The sequence below is a fragment of the Bombyx mandarina genome, chromosome 11 (assembly GCF_030267445.1).
Source record: "Bombyx mandarina strain Sakado chromosome 11, ASM3026744v2".
NCBI classification, from domain to species: domain Eukaryota; kingdom Metazoa; phylum Arthropoda; class Insecta; order Lepidoptera; family Bombycidae; genus Bombyx; species Bombyx mandarina.
The window spans coordinates 902390-918455 of NC_143218.1; the positions used below are offsets into that span (position 1 = coordinate 902390).

Genomic DNA, 16066 nt, shown 5'->3' on the forward strand with positions numbered 1-16066 from the left:
GCAACATTTGGCTGAATACCCGACATTTATCTTTGTAACTAAAGATCCATTTAGGTACTTTGGTATCAGCATCAACAGTTCGATGTTTTAAATTGAACTTCAATGAAGGTTACTAGATTCAAATAGCTGAAAAAGCTTTTTTGTAACGATATTTATTGCAAATTTTAAGCTTTAAATATCTCTCGTGTTATGATGCAAAAATGTCGCCTAAACCAAACAGCTTTTACCCTTCGAAATGTTTCTTACACGTTTCACTTACCACAAAATATTTTTACCGTAACAATAATTCGCTTCATATCGTAGTATCGATAAGGATCCTCGTAAAAAAGTTAAGTATGTATTGTTATTCAATTGAATATAAATATGTATATTTTCAGATAGAAAAGCAAAACAAAAACTATATTCTAGGATCAAAACGTTTATTTACAACGAACGCGCAATGTAAATGAAAATTTTCAGTTGTCGATACATTGCGCGCAGCTGGACGCATCCTCACGAGTTCGACCGTGACACTGACATGGTTATTGGACGTCTGTGACTCTAACAGGCATACCCTGGTAACCGTACCCATAAATGGCTTATTTATGGGCTAAGTATAAGTATGAGTATTGTATGTATGAGTATGATTATTTATGAGTTATGACTATGTATTGTGTATGTATTATGAGTATGTATGAGTATATGTATGAGTATTAAGTATAAGTTAAGGGTTAAGCTGAGTCTCTCGTCGGATCTTCTCAACGCGTCGCGATTCCGATTCGGTAGCGGATACATTCGCGAGGTAGCTACCCTAGAGTTGCTAGGTCCCTTTCGGAGGTGCTCGGGCAGATGTTAGCAAAACCCACCCCTCCTGGCCGAGCTCACGTTCTCTCACCTCTCTTGGAGACCCCACAACGACCTTCGTTCCACCACAAAGAAGAAAAGGAGAAGATAAAGCGCATACAGTATCAAGACCTACATCCGGTTTTCAAAGCAGCTCGAATGTTCAAACTATCTGTTAAGATAATGCTGCTCAGATAGTACTTATTAATTAACAGAGGCAGTTCTGCCTGTGTTAAAGGTTTTGGACGTAGCGGGGTTAGGAGGCGCTGGCATGGGCACTGTTAATAAACATGCTGCATTTGTACTATGTAGACTAAAAGTAAGGAATGCCATCAAAGTAACTATCGTTTCATTTAGCTGTACTAACATTATGGAGCGTAAATAATGCTAATAAAACTTTTTAAAACTATTTTGGAACGAAGTTCCTTATGGGACGATGCGGAGGGGTACCCTAACCGGGAAAAACGTCCGTAACGTAAGATTTTTATTAGTAATGCACACAGTGTACGACTTAACTTTGTAATAACGTACAAAAAATAACATATTTTTATTATATATTTTTTATAAAACATTGTGAATAAAATAAAGTTGATAACTTTGTAAAGTAGTTTTTATTTTATTTTTATCAATAAAAAAATCATAATAAAAATGTATAACCGAATAGTTATTTTCTTTATACCTCGAATAGAACTTAAAATTAATCTTTTTATAATAAGGAACTTCGTTCCTATCCGGTGTCCCACGTTACCACGCATCTTTTTTTTTAAAAATCAGGATCGATTTTATTCCATCCCATCATCAAAGTTGTTATGAGTACTATCGTCTGTCTTCGTTTTCGGAAGCTGTCTAACCTAATACCCAGTATTAAAAGTGTCCGCTGAAAGGGAGAAATTAAGGTGGCGCCATTGTAGCAAGTGGTGAGATTTAAAAAACAGCGCTATAAATTACCACACTTCACTTCAACACGGCACATTTCACTCCATTTAAAACTGCTTTATTCATATCATTCCCACTTTCTACACTAGTGCTATTTCGATGAGTCTTCCAACAATAACTCGCTGTTTACAGATGGACACTTTTTGAATTTGTCCTTTCAACAAGATGGTGCTCCTTATCTCTGCCCTCCATAATTTTACTAACTATTCAATTTTAACCACGTGCCTACTAGAGGGCGCTGGAGTAATGATTACACACGGCAAACATGGCTAAAATAAATTGGCTCTAATATTTCCACTCTACTCAATGACTACTAGGATGTAAAATTTAGATGGTCTAGAACTATGTAGTATATTCTGGCCATATAGCTCAATCATGCAACTATTGATTCCTAATCCGATGATAATTTTATCGATAATTATCGATTGAATAGATTCAAACTTATCATCCTAAACTTGAAAACCGTTTTGGCGGTAACAGCGATTAGGGAAATTGTATGAATTGTTTTATTTACTAACCTAGTGCTTCATCCAGCTTAAAAGTATAATAACGGTGGTTCACATATATATCATTCTTTATTGTAAATAGTTAATACAATACAATAACCATTTCGCATCTGTGAAAGTGGAAAAACGAAACAAAAACGACGTTGAACATAAGCTACGTTCGGATTCCCCAAAAAAGGCAATCGAACTCTCAATAAATAACCATTATTTTACTGAGATATAATTTCATCCCAATCAATTGGAGTCTCAAATAGATCAACTTCATTCGATTTCATCAATATAATGTTTCACTCCACATTAATTTATGAAACTATAATTATAACAGATTAGACTGTATGGTCTGATACCTTCGTCTTTCCTATTGAAAAATTTCTAATATTATCACGACTTGACAATTGATTTGACAGTGACAGTTAAGGCTGGCTAATATAAAAAAAACACAATTTGTGTAATCACTGAAACTTGAAAACACGCCGAAAGGCAATGAGGAACTGCAAATATAAGTATTTTATTAAATTAATTTAACCTTTGGACAACCATGGGAGGTGATGCAAATTTCGAGACCGTCTTGAACATCGACAATGATCTACAGTACGATGCTGAAGTCGATGTAATATGTTCAATATGCAACGCGGAGTTTCTCGATCCCGGAGATCTGAAACAACACCTAAAAGTTCACAGCACGGTATCGACCGACACGGAGCGGCGGAAGACGTGCGACTTCTGCGAATGCAAATACGCCGACGTCGAGGAATACGCTTACCACATACGCGACTCGCATCTCGCCGCCTCGAAGTTTTGCCAGCTATGTTCGCGTGTGTTTATCGATTTCAACAAATACAAACAGCATACGCGAAAGCATTATACCGCCAAATCTGAATACAACGCGTGCTCGCAATGCTCAGCGCTCTACATCAACGAAATGGAATTAGAACGGCACGAGGTGGAAAACCATAAACACGTCGATGAAGGCGTATTCCTGCATAACCTGTACCCGTTCCTATCGTCTGTACTGAACATGAAAATGTCGACGTTCACCAAAGTCAAAGCCGATGACTCGGATTACTCTTGCGCCGTCTGCGACTACAAAACCAACGATTTGGATCTTTACATACAACATTTACAAGAGAAAAACTGTCGGTCGCTCGCGTGCGATAGCTGTGGCAACGTATACAAGCTACGCAGAGGCCTATTTTCGCATTTGGTCATGAGTTCGTCGTGTAATCACATACAGACCGACAAAACGATACAATGCAAGGAATGCTATCAGTTAATTGGCTCGATGTATTACAAGAACCACATTAGGCAATGTAAACCCGTAAAATGTACTATGTGTAATATTATATTTCAATCCGTCAACGATCTGACTGAACATCAAATTTCTAGGCATCCTCTGTCTATAGAAGTGAAAACCTGCAAGTTTTGTTATAGACAGTGCGTCGGAAAGGTTGCACTCATGAAACACATGACTCGTGTCCACCGTACGGAGTTACATTTGTATAAGTACAAGTGTGTGGATTGCAAAACGGTATTCAAACATCCACAGAAGCTCTTCTCGCATTTTTATATGAAACACAAGGACTTAGAGCCTTACACGTGTAAAATATGCAACAAAAAGTTTAAGATACGCAAAAAATTCACAATACACATTAAACTGGACCACAATAGTGTCGGTTTTATTGAGTTTGACAAGAACTACCATGTATATTTTGCAGAGAAAAAATCTGAGAATCCCTTCACTCCCACTTGTGTTTTATCAGAAGAAGACAAGAGAATGTGTAACATGTACAGTGAAGTATATAGCCTTCCGAATCAGAAGTCTGATGCATCTGATTACAAATCAATTCTAAATGTACTCTCGGCAACGGAAACAGAGTGCTATATGACAGAATTAGAGAAAAAAATGAAGGAGACCCAACCTAAAAAGCAGAAGCGCAGAAGAAAAACGGGAGGAAGACGAAAGAAAACCGTAGAAAAGGAATACGTAATACAAGATTCAACTGACGAAGATGATATCCCGCTTGTGGAGCTAACGAACAGCAAACCAACGCCAAAAGCATTTCCAGAAAAGCTTTTCTCGAACTATAAAGACAAAAAGGACAACCGTAGGAAAGTTACTTGTACGAAATGCAATAAATACTGCTATACCAAACAAAACTACAAACGTCACATGGCGTTGCACAGTAAGAATGAGTTGCAAACATGCATTAAATGTGCTCAAATATTCAACAGTGTTTCAAAGCTTAAAGAACATGTCGAGAAAGAGCATTCCACATCGCAGCTCATCGACACACTGAAGATGTTGCTTGAGAAGAGGAAACAAGGGAGAACATCCACTCATGAGCTGACGATGTCACAAAAATTTGAACAGACCATAAAGAGAGTTAAAACTGACACCACATGTACACCAGCAAAGATAACAGTCGTCAAAGACGGTACCTCCGTGCAGAAGTTCTTAGAGAACTTCTCTCCAGAAGATTCTAAAAAGACTATTGTTATTGAAAGTAATATATCAATAAAACCAGTCACGAGTCCGTTTTACAGGGAGCCTTTCATCACCATGAAAAAATTCACGCCCGAACCCCTCAATGCGGAAGTTAAACTGGCCATGCCCGTTAAATTTAAACCAGACTTAAGCGAGAAAGTTAAAGTCAAGGTGCAGTTAGTGCAGAGTCTATTAAAACCCTCAGTTTTCTCCGGCCTGGAGTGCAATGAGAAAATCGAAGGGACCGATGATCACAACTACACGGAATTTGATTCCACATATTATGAGGAGAGCAAAGAATGCATACCGGAAGTCGCTCAGGAGGAAGAAGTCGAAAATCACGATGAACGTAAACACACAATTCATGTTCCACATAAGATAGTCATACCAAAACTACCCGCAAATCATAATATATCAATAGCTCATCTATTACCCGAAGCACCTTATTACAGGATAGTCAAAGTTAATGACGTTCTCAACGATGTTATGCCGGAGCCACCGAAGAAGCGAAAAGCAGTCGAAAAGCCAACACGTCAGGATCTGATTAAGCTACCGGACGGTACCAAGTTAGTGACGGTCAATCCATTGGCTCACTTGTTGGGCGACAAGAAAGTCGATGACATCATGCAACCGCTGAAAAGCAAGTATTACAAGCCAAAGGTTATATCGAATGTCGAGAATGCGTTCACGAAAGCTCTGGAAAAAGCTAACACTCCGACGCATTTCAGGAAAGCGAGCGATAAAGTCGTGAAGAGGGGTAGAAAACGTAAATTGATGTAGTGTGTCTATGTCTGTTTCTTCATAGCTCTGTGAATTTTTATTCGATGCCTCTTGTGTTAGAGTTAGACTAGCACTTGTATTCTTCTAAAGCTCACTCGAAACTTCTTCAAGCTTGACTCAATCGAGGATGCTTTCATGAGCATCCCAAATAACCCTAAAAATAGGCACTGTTAGTTGTAAATTATAAAAAGTAGCCAAAATGTATAAATATCCCTATTAGTATAGACACGACTCCCCTACCTGATGTCTCCCGTAACTTATAATTTAATCATTGCATAAGTATTTATGATAAAAGTATTATTATGATAATACAAAGAATAAAATGATTACAAAAAGTACAATACTTGATTTTTATTTAGATTAAAATGTATTTAAAACAATATTCTGATGGTTTAAATCTTTTATTATTGATACAAAGGTACTCATTTCTGCTGCGGAGAAATTGCGCTTTAAGGACAAGCTGTTGTAACGGGTAGCCATCATAGTATTTGACAGATGCCTGAATCTCGTTAACGAACTTTTCAAGATAAGCTTGCATATATAGAAACATCAATAAACTAAAAGTTAACCCTCAGACACAGCCCACTGAGTTTCTCGCCGGATCTTCTCAGTGTGTCGCGTTTCCGATCCAGTGGTAGATTCTGCGAAGCACGGCTCTTGCTAGGGATAGTGTTAACAACGTCATCAGGTTTGAGCCCCGTGAGCTCACCTACTAGTTAAGGTTACGCTGATATAGCCTCTCAAGGCTTATCAGCTTAGGTAGGAAAAAAAAATAAAAGTTAAACAACATTTGGACCCCTCCCGGCTGAGCCTTTGCTCGCCCACCTGTCCTGGTGAAATTGGACAGGCCTCCGAGCCGCCACTAATCCTATTTCCTAAAAAAAAAAGATAAATTCGGACCGTCGGTCCACCGAGCAATTTCACCAGCTCGGTAGAAGATCTTCCTTGTTGTCGTTACCTACCAAATTGTTATATTTGTTAACAACAATTGTTAATTCGGTCAAGTATTCACAGGAGTCCATATAGACATCATCCACGATAATGTCGCCACTCGCCACTCACCTAGGGACACGAGTTCTAAGTCACAATTTTCACAGTACAACGGCTGCCCCTCCCTACAAACCGAAACGCATTACCTACTACTTCACGGCAGAAATCACAGTGGTACCCACCCAAGCAGACTCACAAGACATCCTACCACTACCAGTAAAAGACAACACTAAGATCCTGTCATCTCGATCTCTTTACTACCACACCTCATACTAACTACATTCATCAACGGTGCGCTTCCAGCGATATTTTATACCACATACCCTCTGATTCTGGTATGACCCATGACATATCCTTCTACTTACTGTTTTCTATATCCCTGGCATTGCCCGTGAGCAGCGGCAACCACTCACCATCAAATAAGCCGTCTGCTTCTCTACCCACAAAGGCAATAAATCATCAAAAATAATCACAAACGACACATTAGCGAATAACCTTTAATTCTCTTAACACAAAAAAAAAATGATTCAACAGACACATTTCTTATATATATTTAAGCTTACAACGATGGAACTTTAAGAGTTGGAACGTTAAAACATTAAAACCAATTTTGTACAACTTTAGATAACTTTAAAAGTAACCAATACGGAAAAAGCTACTTACTACATTAATGAAGTACAGTTTGCAATGAACAAACAGGTGTGGTACTCGAGGAGTGCCGTGGTAAAGCTATTGCATAGCATTTTTTATCAACTTACGCAATTATAATTAGAAAATAATAAAATAAGACCGCGCTATATTTATAAACATTAACAAAAGCAAAACATTAACTGTCCCCTTCACACTCATAAGGCTAGACCGCGCGAGAGAGAGATGGGCAGACTTTTCATGATGCGCATATTCATAAATGCTACACATGCGCAACGTGTTGAACGCGAGCCACATGGTAGGCGGAGTGGGGGGTGTTAGGTTTTATTTTCGTTACGGAATTTCTTGAATCGGTCGCCGCGCTCAAAGCCCAAGATAAAAGCAATGCAATAGCTTAAAAAAATATATAATTTAATACTACTTTCACGAAACTAATCTAATTTGTTTTGCTATTATCTTATTGCTTTAGAAATATAAATTACAGTTTTCTTGGTAACAAATGACTAAAGTTCCAACTACAGTGTTTTATATATTAAAAAAAAATTTCAAAATTTTCCCGAGTGATTAAAAGTTAAAATGCATTGTAAATGTAAGCGCAGTATTCAAATGTCGTCGTACAAACAAACGCCTCAATAAAACAATGCAACGAGAATTATTAAAGCTAGAGATAAAATTGTATAATTCAAAGTTCTCAGACTCCACGACTACAGCTCTTCCGCGAAATAGTTCAGACGCAAAATAGTTCAGACACGAAATATACTATTAAGATAATCATCTTGCCTTTTTTTTCCTATTGCGCTTCTAGGCAGACGTGCATACGGCCCACCTGACGGTGGGTGGTTACCGTCGCCCATAGACTTCAGCAATGCCAGGGGCCAAGCCAAGCCGCTGCCTATAGTTATAAAAAACTTTAACTTAAAAATCAATGCTAGATTCAAAGAAAATTTGAAACAGATATTCAAACTTTTTAAAAACGCAATAGTCGATATTCCGACGCTCCGCACTTTACAAATTAACAGAGAGTCGATCGATCGACGGTTCGCGCTCAAAGGCTTAAATTTCATAAAGAAAATTGATGCAATCTCCTGTCAGTTAACTATTGCTATGCGAATTCACTTAACAAATAACCTACCCTAAACACTTATTTATATTTACTGTATGTAGTAGGTGAGGCGATAATACATAACACAAATCTAACTAACTTTATCTTAACGCCAATAATAATTACCGAGAAAACACAAATTTAATGATTTTTAAACTCACTATTTTTTTGAATTATTTCGTTAAAATTTTACTAAAGTTTAATAGTTAGCCTTAATGGAAAATCTTAATATGATCTTACCTAGTTTTATTTATTTATATAATTAATTATTTTCAACTTCGTCTAACTAGGAAACAATAAGGGGAACGCTCAATTAGAGGCTAGTACTGTGAGCACTCGTGATCACTTGAAACCCTATCTCTAGAACACGTGAGTAAGCACGATTTAATTTTAAATACTCTTATTATAATTTTTTCATAAAAAAATAACAATTCAATTACATAATACTTAAACAATTAATTACATAGACAAAACAGATCACAAACTATTAGAACAACCAAAAATATTACCAGAATACAAAACAATATCATAATACTGCAACACCGCCCAAGGATCGCAGTGTTGCCAATTCAAGAACCCGCTTTTCGCTCTAGCAATAACTTTTAGTTGGACTTTACATTTATTAAATTTCCTAATTATCAAAAAATTAACACTAACTTATCTTCAAGCTATTTATGTAAGTTAAGGTGCAAGCAGGGCCGTATAATTCCCTTCTAATCTGCGTTCGGCGAGTTCTGTTGTTATCTGTAAAAAGTAGAAATTATTTTTTATTTAACCCTTTTAGTGCTGAGCTGATTTTCACATATACTATATTGTAGAAAATTCTAGAGATTTTTGTAAAAAAAGTACTTTATAAAAAAATTTAAACTTAAAGAAACATACAAAAATCAATGCTAAATTTCACAGCAAATTTAATTTTAAATGGTCACTTCTAAAAATCTAACTGCTTCGGTATTCCGACGCTTTGCACTTTATACGCATCAATACAAGGTCGATCTATCGACGGTTCGCGCTTAATGGTTTAAATTTAATCTATTTGAACTGTAAGTACAATGGAGGAAAAAAAGTAATTTTGATACTGCAATATTGGTCCATTGGGGTTAACAGTTGAAATAAATCTATAATAATACATGAGGTATCTAGGCAGTTTTGGTAGTAATTTCATTACTTAAGTATTCTATTCTAAAATGTTTTATGAATGATTGATTTAAAGCTCATCCCGGGATGCACCGAAGCATCTCTTTCTCAACTCTTTTTGTTTCTTTTCATACAGCGATCTTTGGTTCTCGCATTTAAAAAAAATACAAATAAGAAATTTATTTTTGTTTTATATTCATAATATTTTCAGTTCAGTTAAATATTATGAAAAAATTATATTTTAAATTATGTACATATTTTTATAATTAGAATAGATTAAATTTAGACATTAATTATGATTGTGTTCAGAACTTTTTATAACCGATTCTACTACTCTCCATTATCTCTTGCTCCTACTATTTCTTCTAGAAACATTGGTACGAGCTACGAACCTTGTGACTGGCGCAGGCGGAGCAGTCCGGGGGCAGCTTCAGGGCGGCCACGAGCGACGCCAGCTTGTCGGCGGACAGGTTGGCGGACAGCGTCAGCCGCAGCAAGCGACCCCCCATCTGAGCTCGGGCTGCGGCCACGCGCGGCGACCTGCACCCGACAACGACGCGTCTTTAGGACACCGCAATGTACACACAAACATACCGCGACAAAACTACCCGACGTATCAACGATATTACGAGTAATGTTTGTTTATTGCTTAGACGAGTGGACGAGCTCACGGTCCACTTGTCGTTAAGTAGTGGTAGCCCATAGACAACATTGTGGGTAGCGGCTTGGCTCCGCCCCTGGCATTGCTGAAGTCCATGGGCGACAGTAACCACTTACCATTAGGTGGGCCGTGTGCTCTTCTGCCTACAAGGGCAATAAAAAAAATGCCGCCCACCTTGACATCCGGCTTCTAAGTCTCATATGAGCTGAATATGTAATTTCATTTGAATCTGTTAGACCATTATTTGTGTAACAAACACAAACTTCCACACCCATATTATTATTAGTATTGATAAACTCAATTTCCTTCTTATTCGTTATTGAGCGACTGTGTGCCTGATGCTTACATGTGTTGTGGAGGGGGCAGCGCCCTACAGGCGGCGGCCAGGCGGGGGCGAAGCGCCTCCAGCCGCCCCCACTGATCGCCTTCATTCTGTATCGCCATTATCTGTAAAATGCAATTCAATTGACATTCACGCTGTTATTATACATAATTTTACTTCTATTTCTCAATAATGAGGAGGGAAATTGTTTTCCTTGTCGCTGGGGACGGCAGGCGAGCTGACAGCGCACCTGACGTAAAGCACGTATTTCCTTATACATACATGGAGGGTAGAAGTAAGAAGCACCTTATTGTATAGGGGACAACTTGAAAAAGTGTCCAACTGTAGGCAGCGAGTTATTATTGGAAGTCATGTCATTTCGGATCCTCCCGATCCATTAACGGTGCTTTTAGGTACTTCAAGCACCCGTCACCGTCCTCGCCGAACCCGTCGTTTGCGATGAAGGGCTCGACGAGTAAATTAACCCACAGACAGCCCGCTGAGTTTCTCTCCGAATCTTCTCAGTGGGTCGCGTTTCCGATCCGGTGGTAGATTCTGCGAAGCACTGCTCTTGCTAGGGTTCGTGTTAGCAACTTCGTCAGATTTGAGCCCCGTGAGCTCACCTACTATTTACTCTGAAATAGCCTCTAAAGGCTATCCAGCTTAGGTAGGAAAAAAAAACCCACCTCGTCGCAGACGTGTATGTAGTGGGACAGCGCGAGCCCGCCGCTCTCCCAGTCGGCCACCTCGTGTCGCTCGGCCGCCTGCTCCAGCGTCTTCAGCAGCCGCGATACAGTTTGCAGATCGTCTGTGGACCACACGACATATGAGTCGACTATTATCAAAGCCGGCAATCTGACTTTTGGACAATTATTGGTAAATCAGAAAAACGAATTATTGACTTTGTATTCCACTGGCAGTCACAAAATTCTTTTGAACGACATCTTAGATAAATAACAGGTTAACTATTAACCTTTATTTAATGCAGGTTTTGAACCGTATTCTTTGAAGGAGACGATTATATTCAAATCAATCTGTATTGACATATGAATAACATTTTTTTGTCCAAATGCACAGATTGCCGCCTTTGATAATAGACGACTCATGTCGTCTTTTCGCATTAAAAGTGCACAATTTCTAAAAACATTCGAAATTGAGTTAATATGGCGTTAACATTTGGTATCACCGGTATTTTTCTCATAAATACTGTCAAAAGAGCGTAGTTTAGTTTTAGTTTTTTTTTTTAGTTTACCTATGTTTTGACTACTATTAACTAAATTAATACATACTTTTATCTTACTTTAAAAGACAGATAATGTAACTGGTAAAAAATAAAAAATAAATGTTGCAAAGATGATTAATATTAAAAATATCACAAACCTTTAAAACACTCTCCTGTTTGTAAGTTTTGAGATTGTACAGTTTTAAATCGAGAAGACGATATGAGGCAGTCAGCGCAAAAGTGCTCATCACAGTTAGTATGGAGATAACTGGCGGTAGGACTTCTTGTAAGTCCGCGCGGGTAGGTACCATCGCCCTGCCTGTTTCTGCCGTGAAGCAGTAACGCGTTTCGGTTTGAAGGGTGGGGCAGCCGTTGTAAGTATACTGAGACTTTAGAACTTATATCTCAAGGTGGGTGGCGCAAATTGTAAATGTCTATGAGTTCCAGTAACCACTTAACACCACGTGGGCTGTTAGCTCGTTCACTTATCTATGCAATAAAAAAAAAAGCGTTCTGTTTGACGAAGCCTTTACGCTATCGAGAACGTTAATAAAACTCGTGCTAAGCACACGGGTTATGTTGTTGTCCACGGACCGTTGAGCACGGCGTCGGGGAGCAGCTCGTCCAGCAGCACGCGGTGCGCGGCGCCCCACTGCCGCGCCGCCAATAGGTGCTCCACCTCCAGCGCCGGCTGGTGCTGGAACAGACACCAACGACCTCAATTTCATTACATTCAAAGACCTCATGGTGATACCCCATACTCGATACTGGGGGGTGGGGCATGAGGCGAAACGGCTTCATCATCACCGCCACGGTGACTAAGCTTTTCAATCTAAAACTTCCATTTTTTTTCTTTTTTTTCCCTACCTAAGCTAAATAGCCTTGAGAGGCTATTTCAGCGTAACCTTAACTAGTAGGTGAGCTCACGGGGCTCAAACCTGACGACGTTGCTAACACGAACCCTAGCAAGAGCCGTGCTTCGCAGAATCTACCACCGGATCGGAAACGCGACCCACTGAGAAGATCCGGCGAGAAACTCAGTGGGCTGTGTCTGTGGGTTAAGCTGATGTGACATGACTATTCTCGTTATCTGATGATGAGTGGTGGTCCGCAAAATTGGACATCAATGAGAATATTAAACAGAGTTTTTTTTTATTTTTTTTTTATTGCTTAGGTGGGTGGACGAGTTCTTTGCCCGCCTGGTGTTAAGTGGTTACTGGAGCCCATAGACATCTACAACGTAAATGCGTCACCCACCTTGAGATATAAGTTCTAAGGTCTCGATATAGTTACAACGGCTGCCCCACCCTTCAAACCGAAACGCATTATTGTTTCACGGCAGAAATAGGCAGGGTGGTGTTACCTACCCGTGCGGATTCACAAGAGGTCCTACCACCAGTGTTTAGTTAGGCTGTTTGCTTTGAACGTACCTCGTACTTGGCCCTGTGCGCGCGAGCCAGGTGGATCCACTTCTCGGGCACCCCGATCCGCTCCAGCAGCTGAAGGCCGGGGGCGGAGCCCGAGGACGGCGCGTGCCGCGAGATCATGCTCCTCACTAGCGAGGACCGGCTGTGGAGAAACGTTACACTTACACTGGCGGCCCAGCCTGGCCATAACCTCTGGACCGCCGCCCAACTTAACACAAGAAGTCCACATCTCAATAGCATATTAATCAATGACTCTGTGGCTCTGACTATTGCGCTGAGAGGTGGTGGCCTGGAGCCACTGCGGTCATCCACAGTGCGTTTCCAGAGATCTTTTTTGCCACGTACCACCCGGCTTTGGAATGAGCTTCCCTCAACGGTGTTTCCCGAGTGCTATGACTTGTCCTTCTTCAAACGAGACTGGTGGACAGTACTAGACTTCAGCAATGTCAGGGGCAGAGCCAAGCCACTGCCTACCTTTGTCTATGGGTTAATTTACTCGTAGAGCCATTCGTCGCAAGCGACGGGTTCGACGAGGACGGTGTTTTTAGGTACCTCAAGCACCGGAATTCGAACACCGACCGACCAAAGTACTAAGAAAGTTTGTTTGGAGCGAAGCCAATTTGACTGTGCTCATGTCAGGACAGTGAATCACTTCGGATAATGGAGAGAGTGGAGAGAGTTCGTGACACAAACGAGCCGGTAGTGGCGGCGTTGTCATGTCGATGGGCTCTATGGACTCTATGGACACTTTGGGCTCTATGGACTCTATGAGCTCTATGGCCTTTATGGATTCTATGGGCTCTATAGACTGTGGACTCTATGGGCTCTATGGACTCGTTTGTGCAAGAGTTCCTCGCTCCAGCCCTGGGTAAGCGAAGGTTGACTGACGCGGCTGCGTGCGGATGGTACGCCAGCACGGCGGTGGCCAGCTGCCACGCGCCGCCCGCCTCCAGCTGCTCCGCCACCGACACCACGCTCTCCACCGACGGACTGCCGAACCACGCGCCCAGGAGGAAGCTGGAAACGATAACAAACGTAATACGTTAGAGGAAGTCCGAAAGTCACGGTGAAGGAGTAACATCGTGTAATAAAAATCAAACCCGCAAAATTATAATTTACGTAATTACTGGTGGTAGGACCTCTTGTGAGTCTGCGCGGGTAGGTACCACCACCCTGCCTATTTCTGCCGTGAAGCAGTAATGCGTTTCTGTTTCAAGAGTGGGGCAGCCGCTGTATCTATATCGAGATCTTAGAACTTATATCTCAAGGTGGGTGGCGCATTTACGTTGTAGATGTCTATGGGCCCCAGTAACCATTTAACACCAGGTGAACCCTTAAAAAGAGGATCAGATGATCGCGCGGGGTCAACGTCCTCCCAAGTACTACCTTTAGATTATAACTTAACAAAATACCAACACAAATAAATAAGTCGGTAGGTTAACCTCTCGACATTCACCACAGTGCAAAAAAAAATCAGTAGATTAACTTCTCGAAATTCACCACAGAGTAAATACAATTAGTCAGTAAGTTAGCTTGTTGCGACACTCACCACAGTGTAAAATCGTTCGGATCTGGAGTGTAAGCTGCGGGCTTAAGTTTCGGACGTTGATTGAAAGCTCTTGCTCTAATAAGCTCGTAGCGTAAATCCAACACCGCTTTCGTATTTCCATTCTGGAACAAATAATTTTTAATTCATCGTCAACATTACAAAGAGTAGGCAGAGGTGAGGACAACTGTCTAATCTGGGGAACAAGTTGCAGGACAAGCAGCCAATGACATGTCAACAGTACTGCAGCAACGTCAGGGCAGCCAGCGCGTGGTGTGGATGTGGCAGTTGTGACGAAGTGAGCTGTGCCGAGTTCAACAATTTGATATGTCGCATACATACTAGCACGGTGCAACAACTAACACGGATCCGTATAACATTCGCTTTTTTTTAAATATAATTTCCATGTTTAAAATGTTTTAAATTCATCCTGTAAAATTTAGCAAGGAAGTCAATTCTGTCAAATTTGGTGAGCAACTCAATCCTGTCAAATTTAACAAACAACTTAATCCTGTCAACACCTTAATCCTGTCAAATTTATCGAACAACTTAATCCTGTCAAAGGACAATGCCCATTTTCTATGGGCGTTTGGGCCCCTAAAAAAGTTGTCGGGTGATGATGATTTTAACTTAATTTGATAGACAAAGAAATATCGTTTCATATTCAGAAAACGATTTTCATATTCTCACCCAGGTTTAAGAGAAATCTTTTTTTTCTGCAGCTAACATTAAGTTGTTAACTGTTTTCTTCGAAATCAATAATCGCTCTCATCATTATTTAAATTCGCCAACAAGCAGGCAAAGAGCGTAGCCTATACAGCCTAGTCTGTCATAGTTATATTTTTTATATATTTTTTATGTTAATAAAAATAAGGTGTATTTCTTTTTATTGCTTTTTGGGAGTTTTGACGTCAACTTGATGAATAGCGCATTGAGTAAGCGTGAATTTCCGCAGTCCTTTTATCTTGAAAAAAAAAAAACAGTCACTGCTATGTTAGCCACAGCCTATGTTGTATTATGCCTCGTGAATAATCGTGAACAACGATTATTGACATTTAATACACAAAACAACACCCAATTTGTATATTATACATCACAATAAGCTAATAAAAAAACAAAAAATAAAACTTCAAGTGACGCTTCACTCGGGTTGCTGCCAAATCTCTCTGATCATATATAATAAGAATAGAGTAATGGTAGGCCATTGAGATTTTTACTAATGGAATCATTAATATCTAAAAATATTAAATAATTCATGGTTTTAAGTAATTATTATTACAATACATAAATATTGAATTGAACAACAATAAACTAAAAAGTCTGTGAGTTATAACCATTAGCAATTTTTTTTAATTTGTCGTTCAAGTCACAGACAACTCTTTCGTTTGTCAGCATATAAGTTTACTATAAGGCTGTATGGGCTAATTTTCCCTTTGTCTATTGGCGAATTTAAAAACTATGGCACTCAGTTTTGGGATGTTA

At 39.8% G+C, this 16066-nt stretch overlaps 2 protein-coding genes across 5 annotated transcripts in view; one reads left to right on the forward strand and one right to left on the reverse strand.

Annotated features, from left to right (window-relative positions):
* The first annotated feature begins 2660 nt into the window (after window positions 1-2660).
* LOC114249062 (uncharacterized) lies at window positions 2661-5864 on the forward strand. The gene has a single exon (XM_028182532.2). It carries the CDS (start codon window positions 2803-2805, stop codon window positions 5527-5529), a length of 2727 nt encoding a protein of 908 aa, XP_028038333.2. The 5' UTR covers window positions 2661-2802; the 3' UTR covers window positions 5530-5864.
* Window positions 5865-7002: 1138 nt separating this feature from the next.
* The window catches only part of Nup98-96 (nuclear pore complex protein Nup98-96), a 49976-nt gene continuing 40912 nt past the window's right edge, over window positions 7003-16066 (reverse strand). For all 4 annotated transcript variants that reach the window (XM_089731221.1, XM_089731218.1, XM_089731220.1 and 1 more), the window contains 8 exons: window positions 14588-14709; window positions 13927-14055; window positions 13042-13180; window positions 12206-12308; window positions 11076-11197; window positions 10414-10514; window positions 9799-9946; window positions 7003-9013 (listed from right to left, as the gene is read on the reverse strand). In XM_089731221.1, the coding sequence (XP_089587347.1) occupies window positions 8951-9013; window positions 9799-9946; window positions 10414-10514; window positions 11076-11197; window positions 12206-12308; window positions 13042-13180; window positions 13927-14055; window positions 14588-14709 (927 nt within the window). In that variant the 3' untranslated portion in view covers window positions 7003-8950. The remainder of the gene's footprint in view (window positions 9014-9798; window positions 9947-10413; window positions 10515-11075; window positions 11198-12205; window positions 12309-13041; window positions 13181-13926; window positions 14056-14587; window positions 14710-16066) is intronic.

Excerpts from the sequence above, each read along its gene's own strand:
- LOC114249062 (XM_028182532.2), top strand. The coding sequence starts at position 2,803 with ATGGGAGGTGATGCAAATTTCGAGACCGTCTTGAACATCGACAATGAT.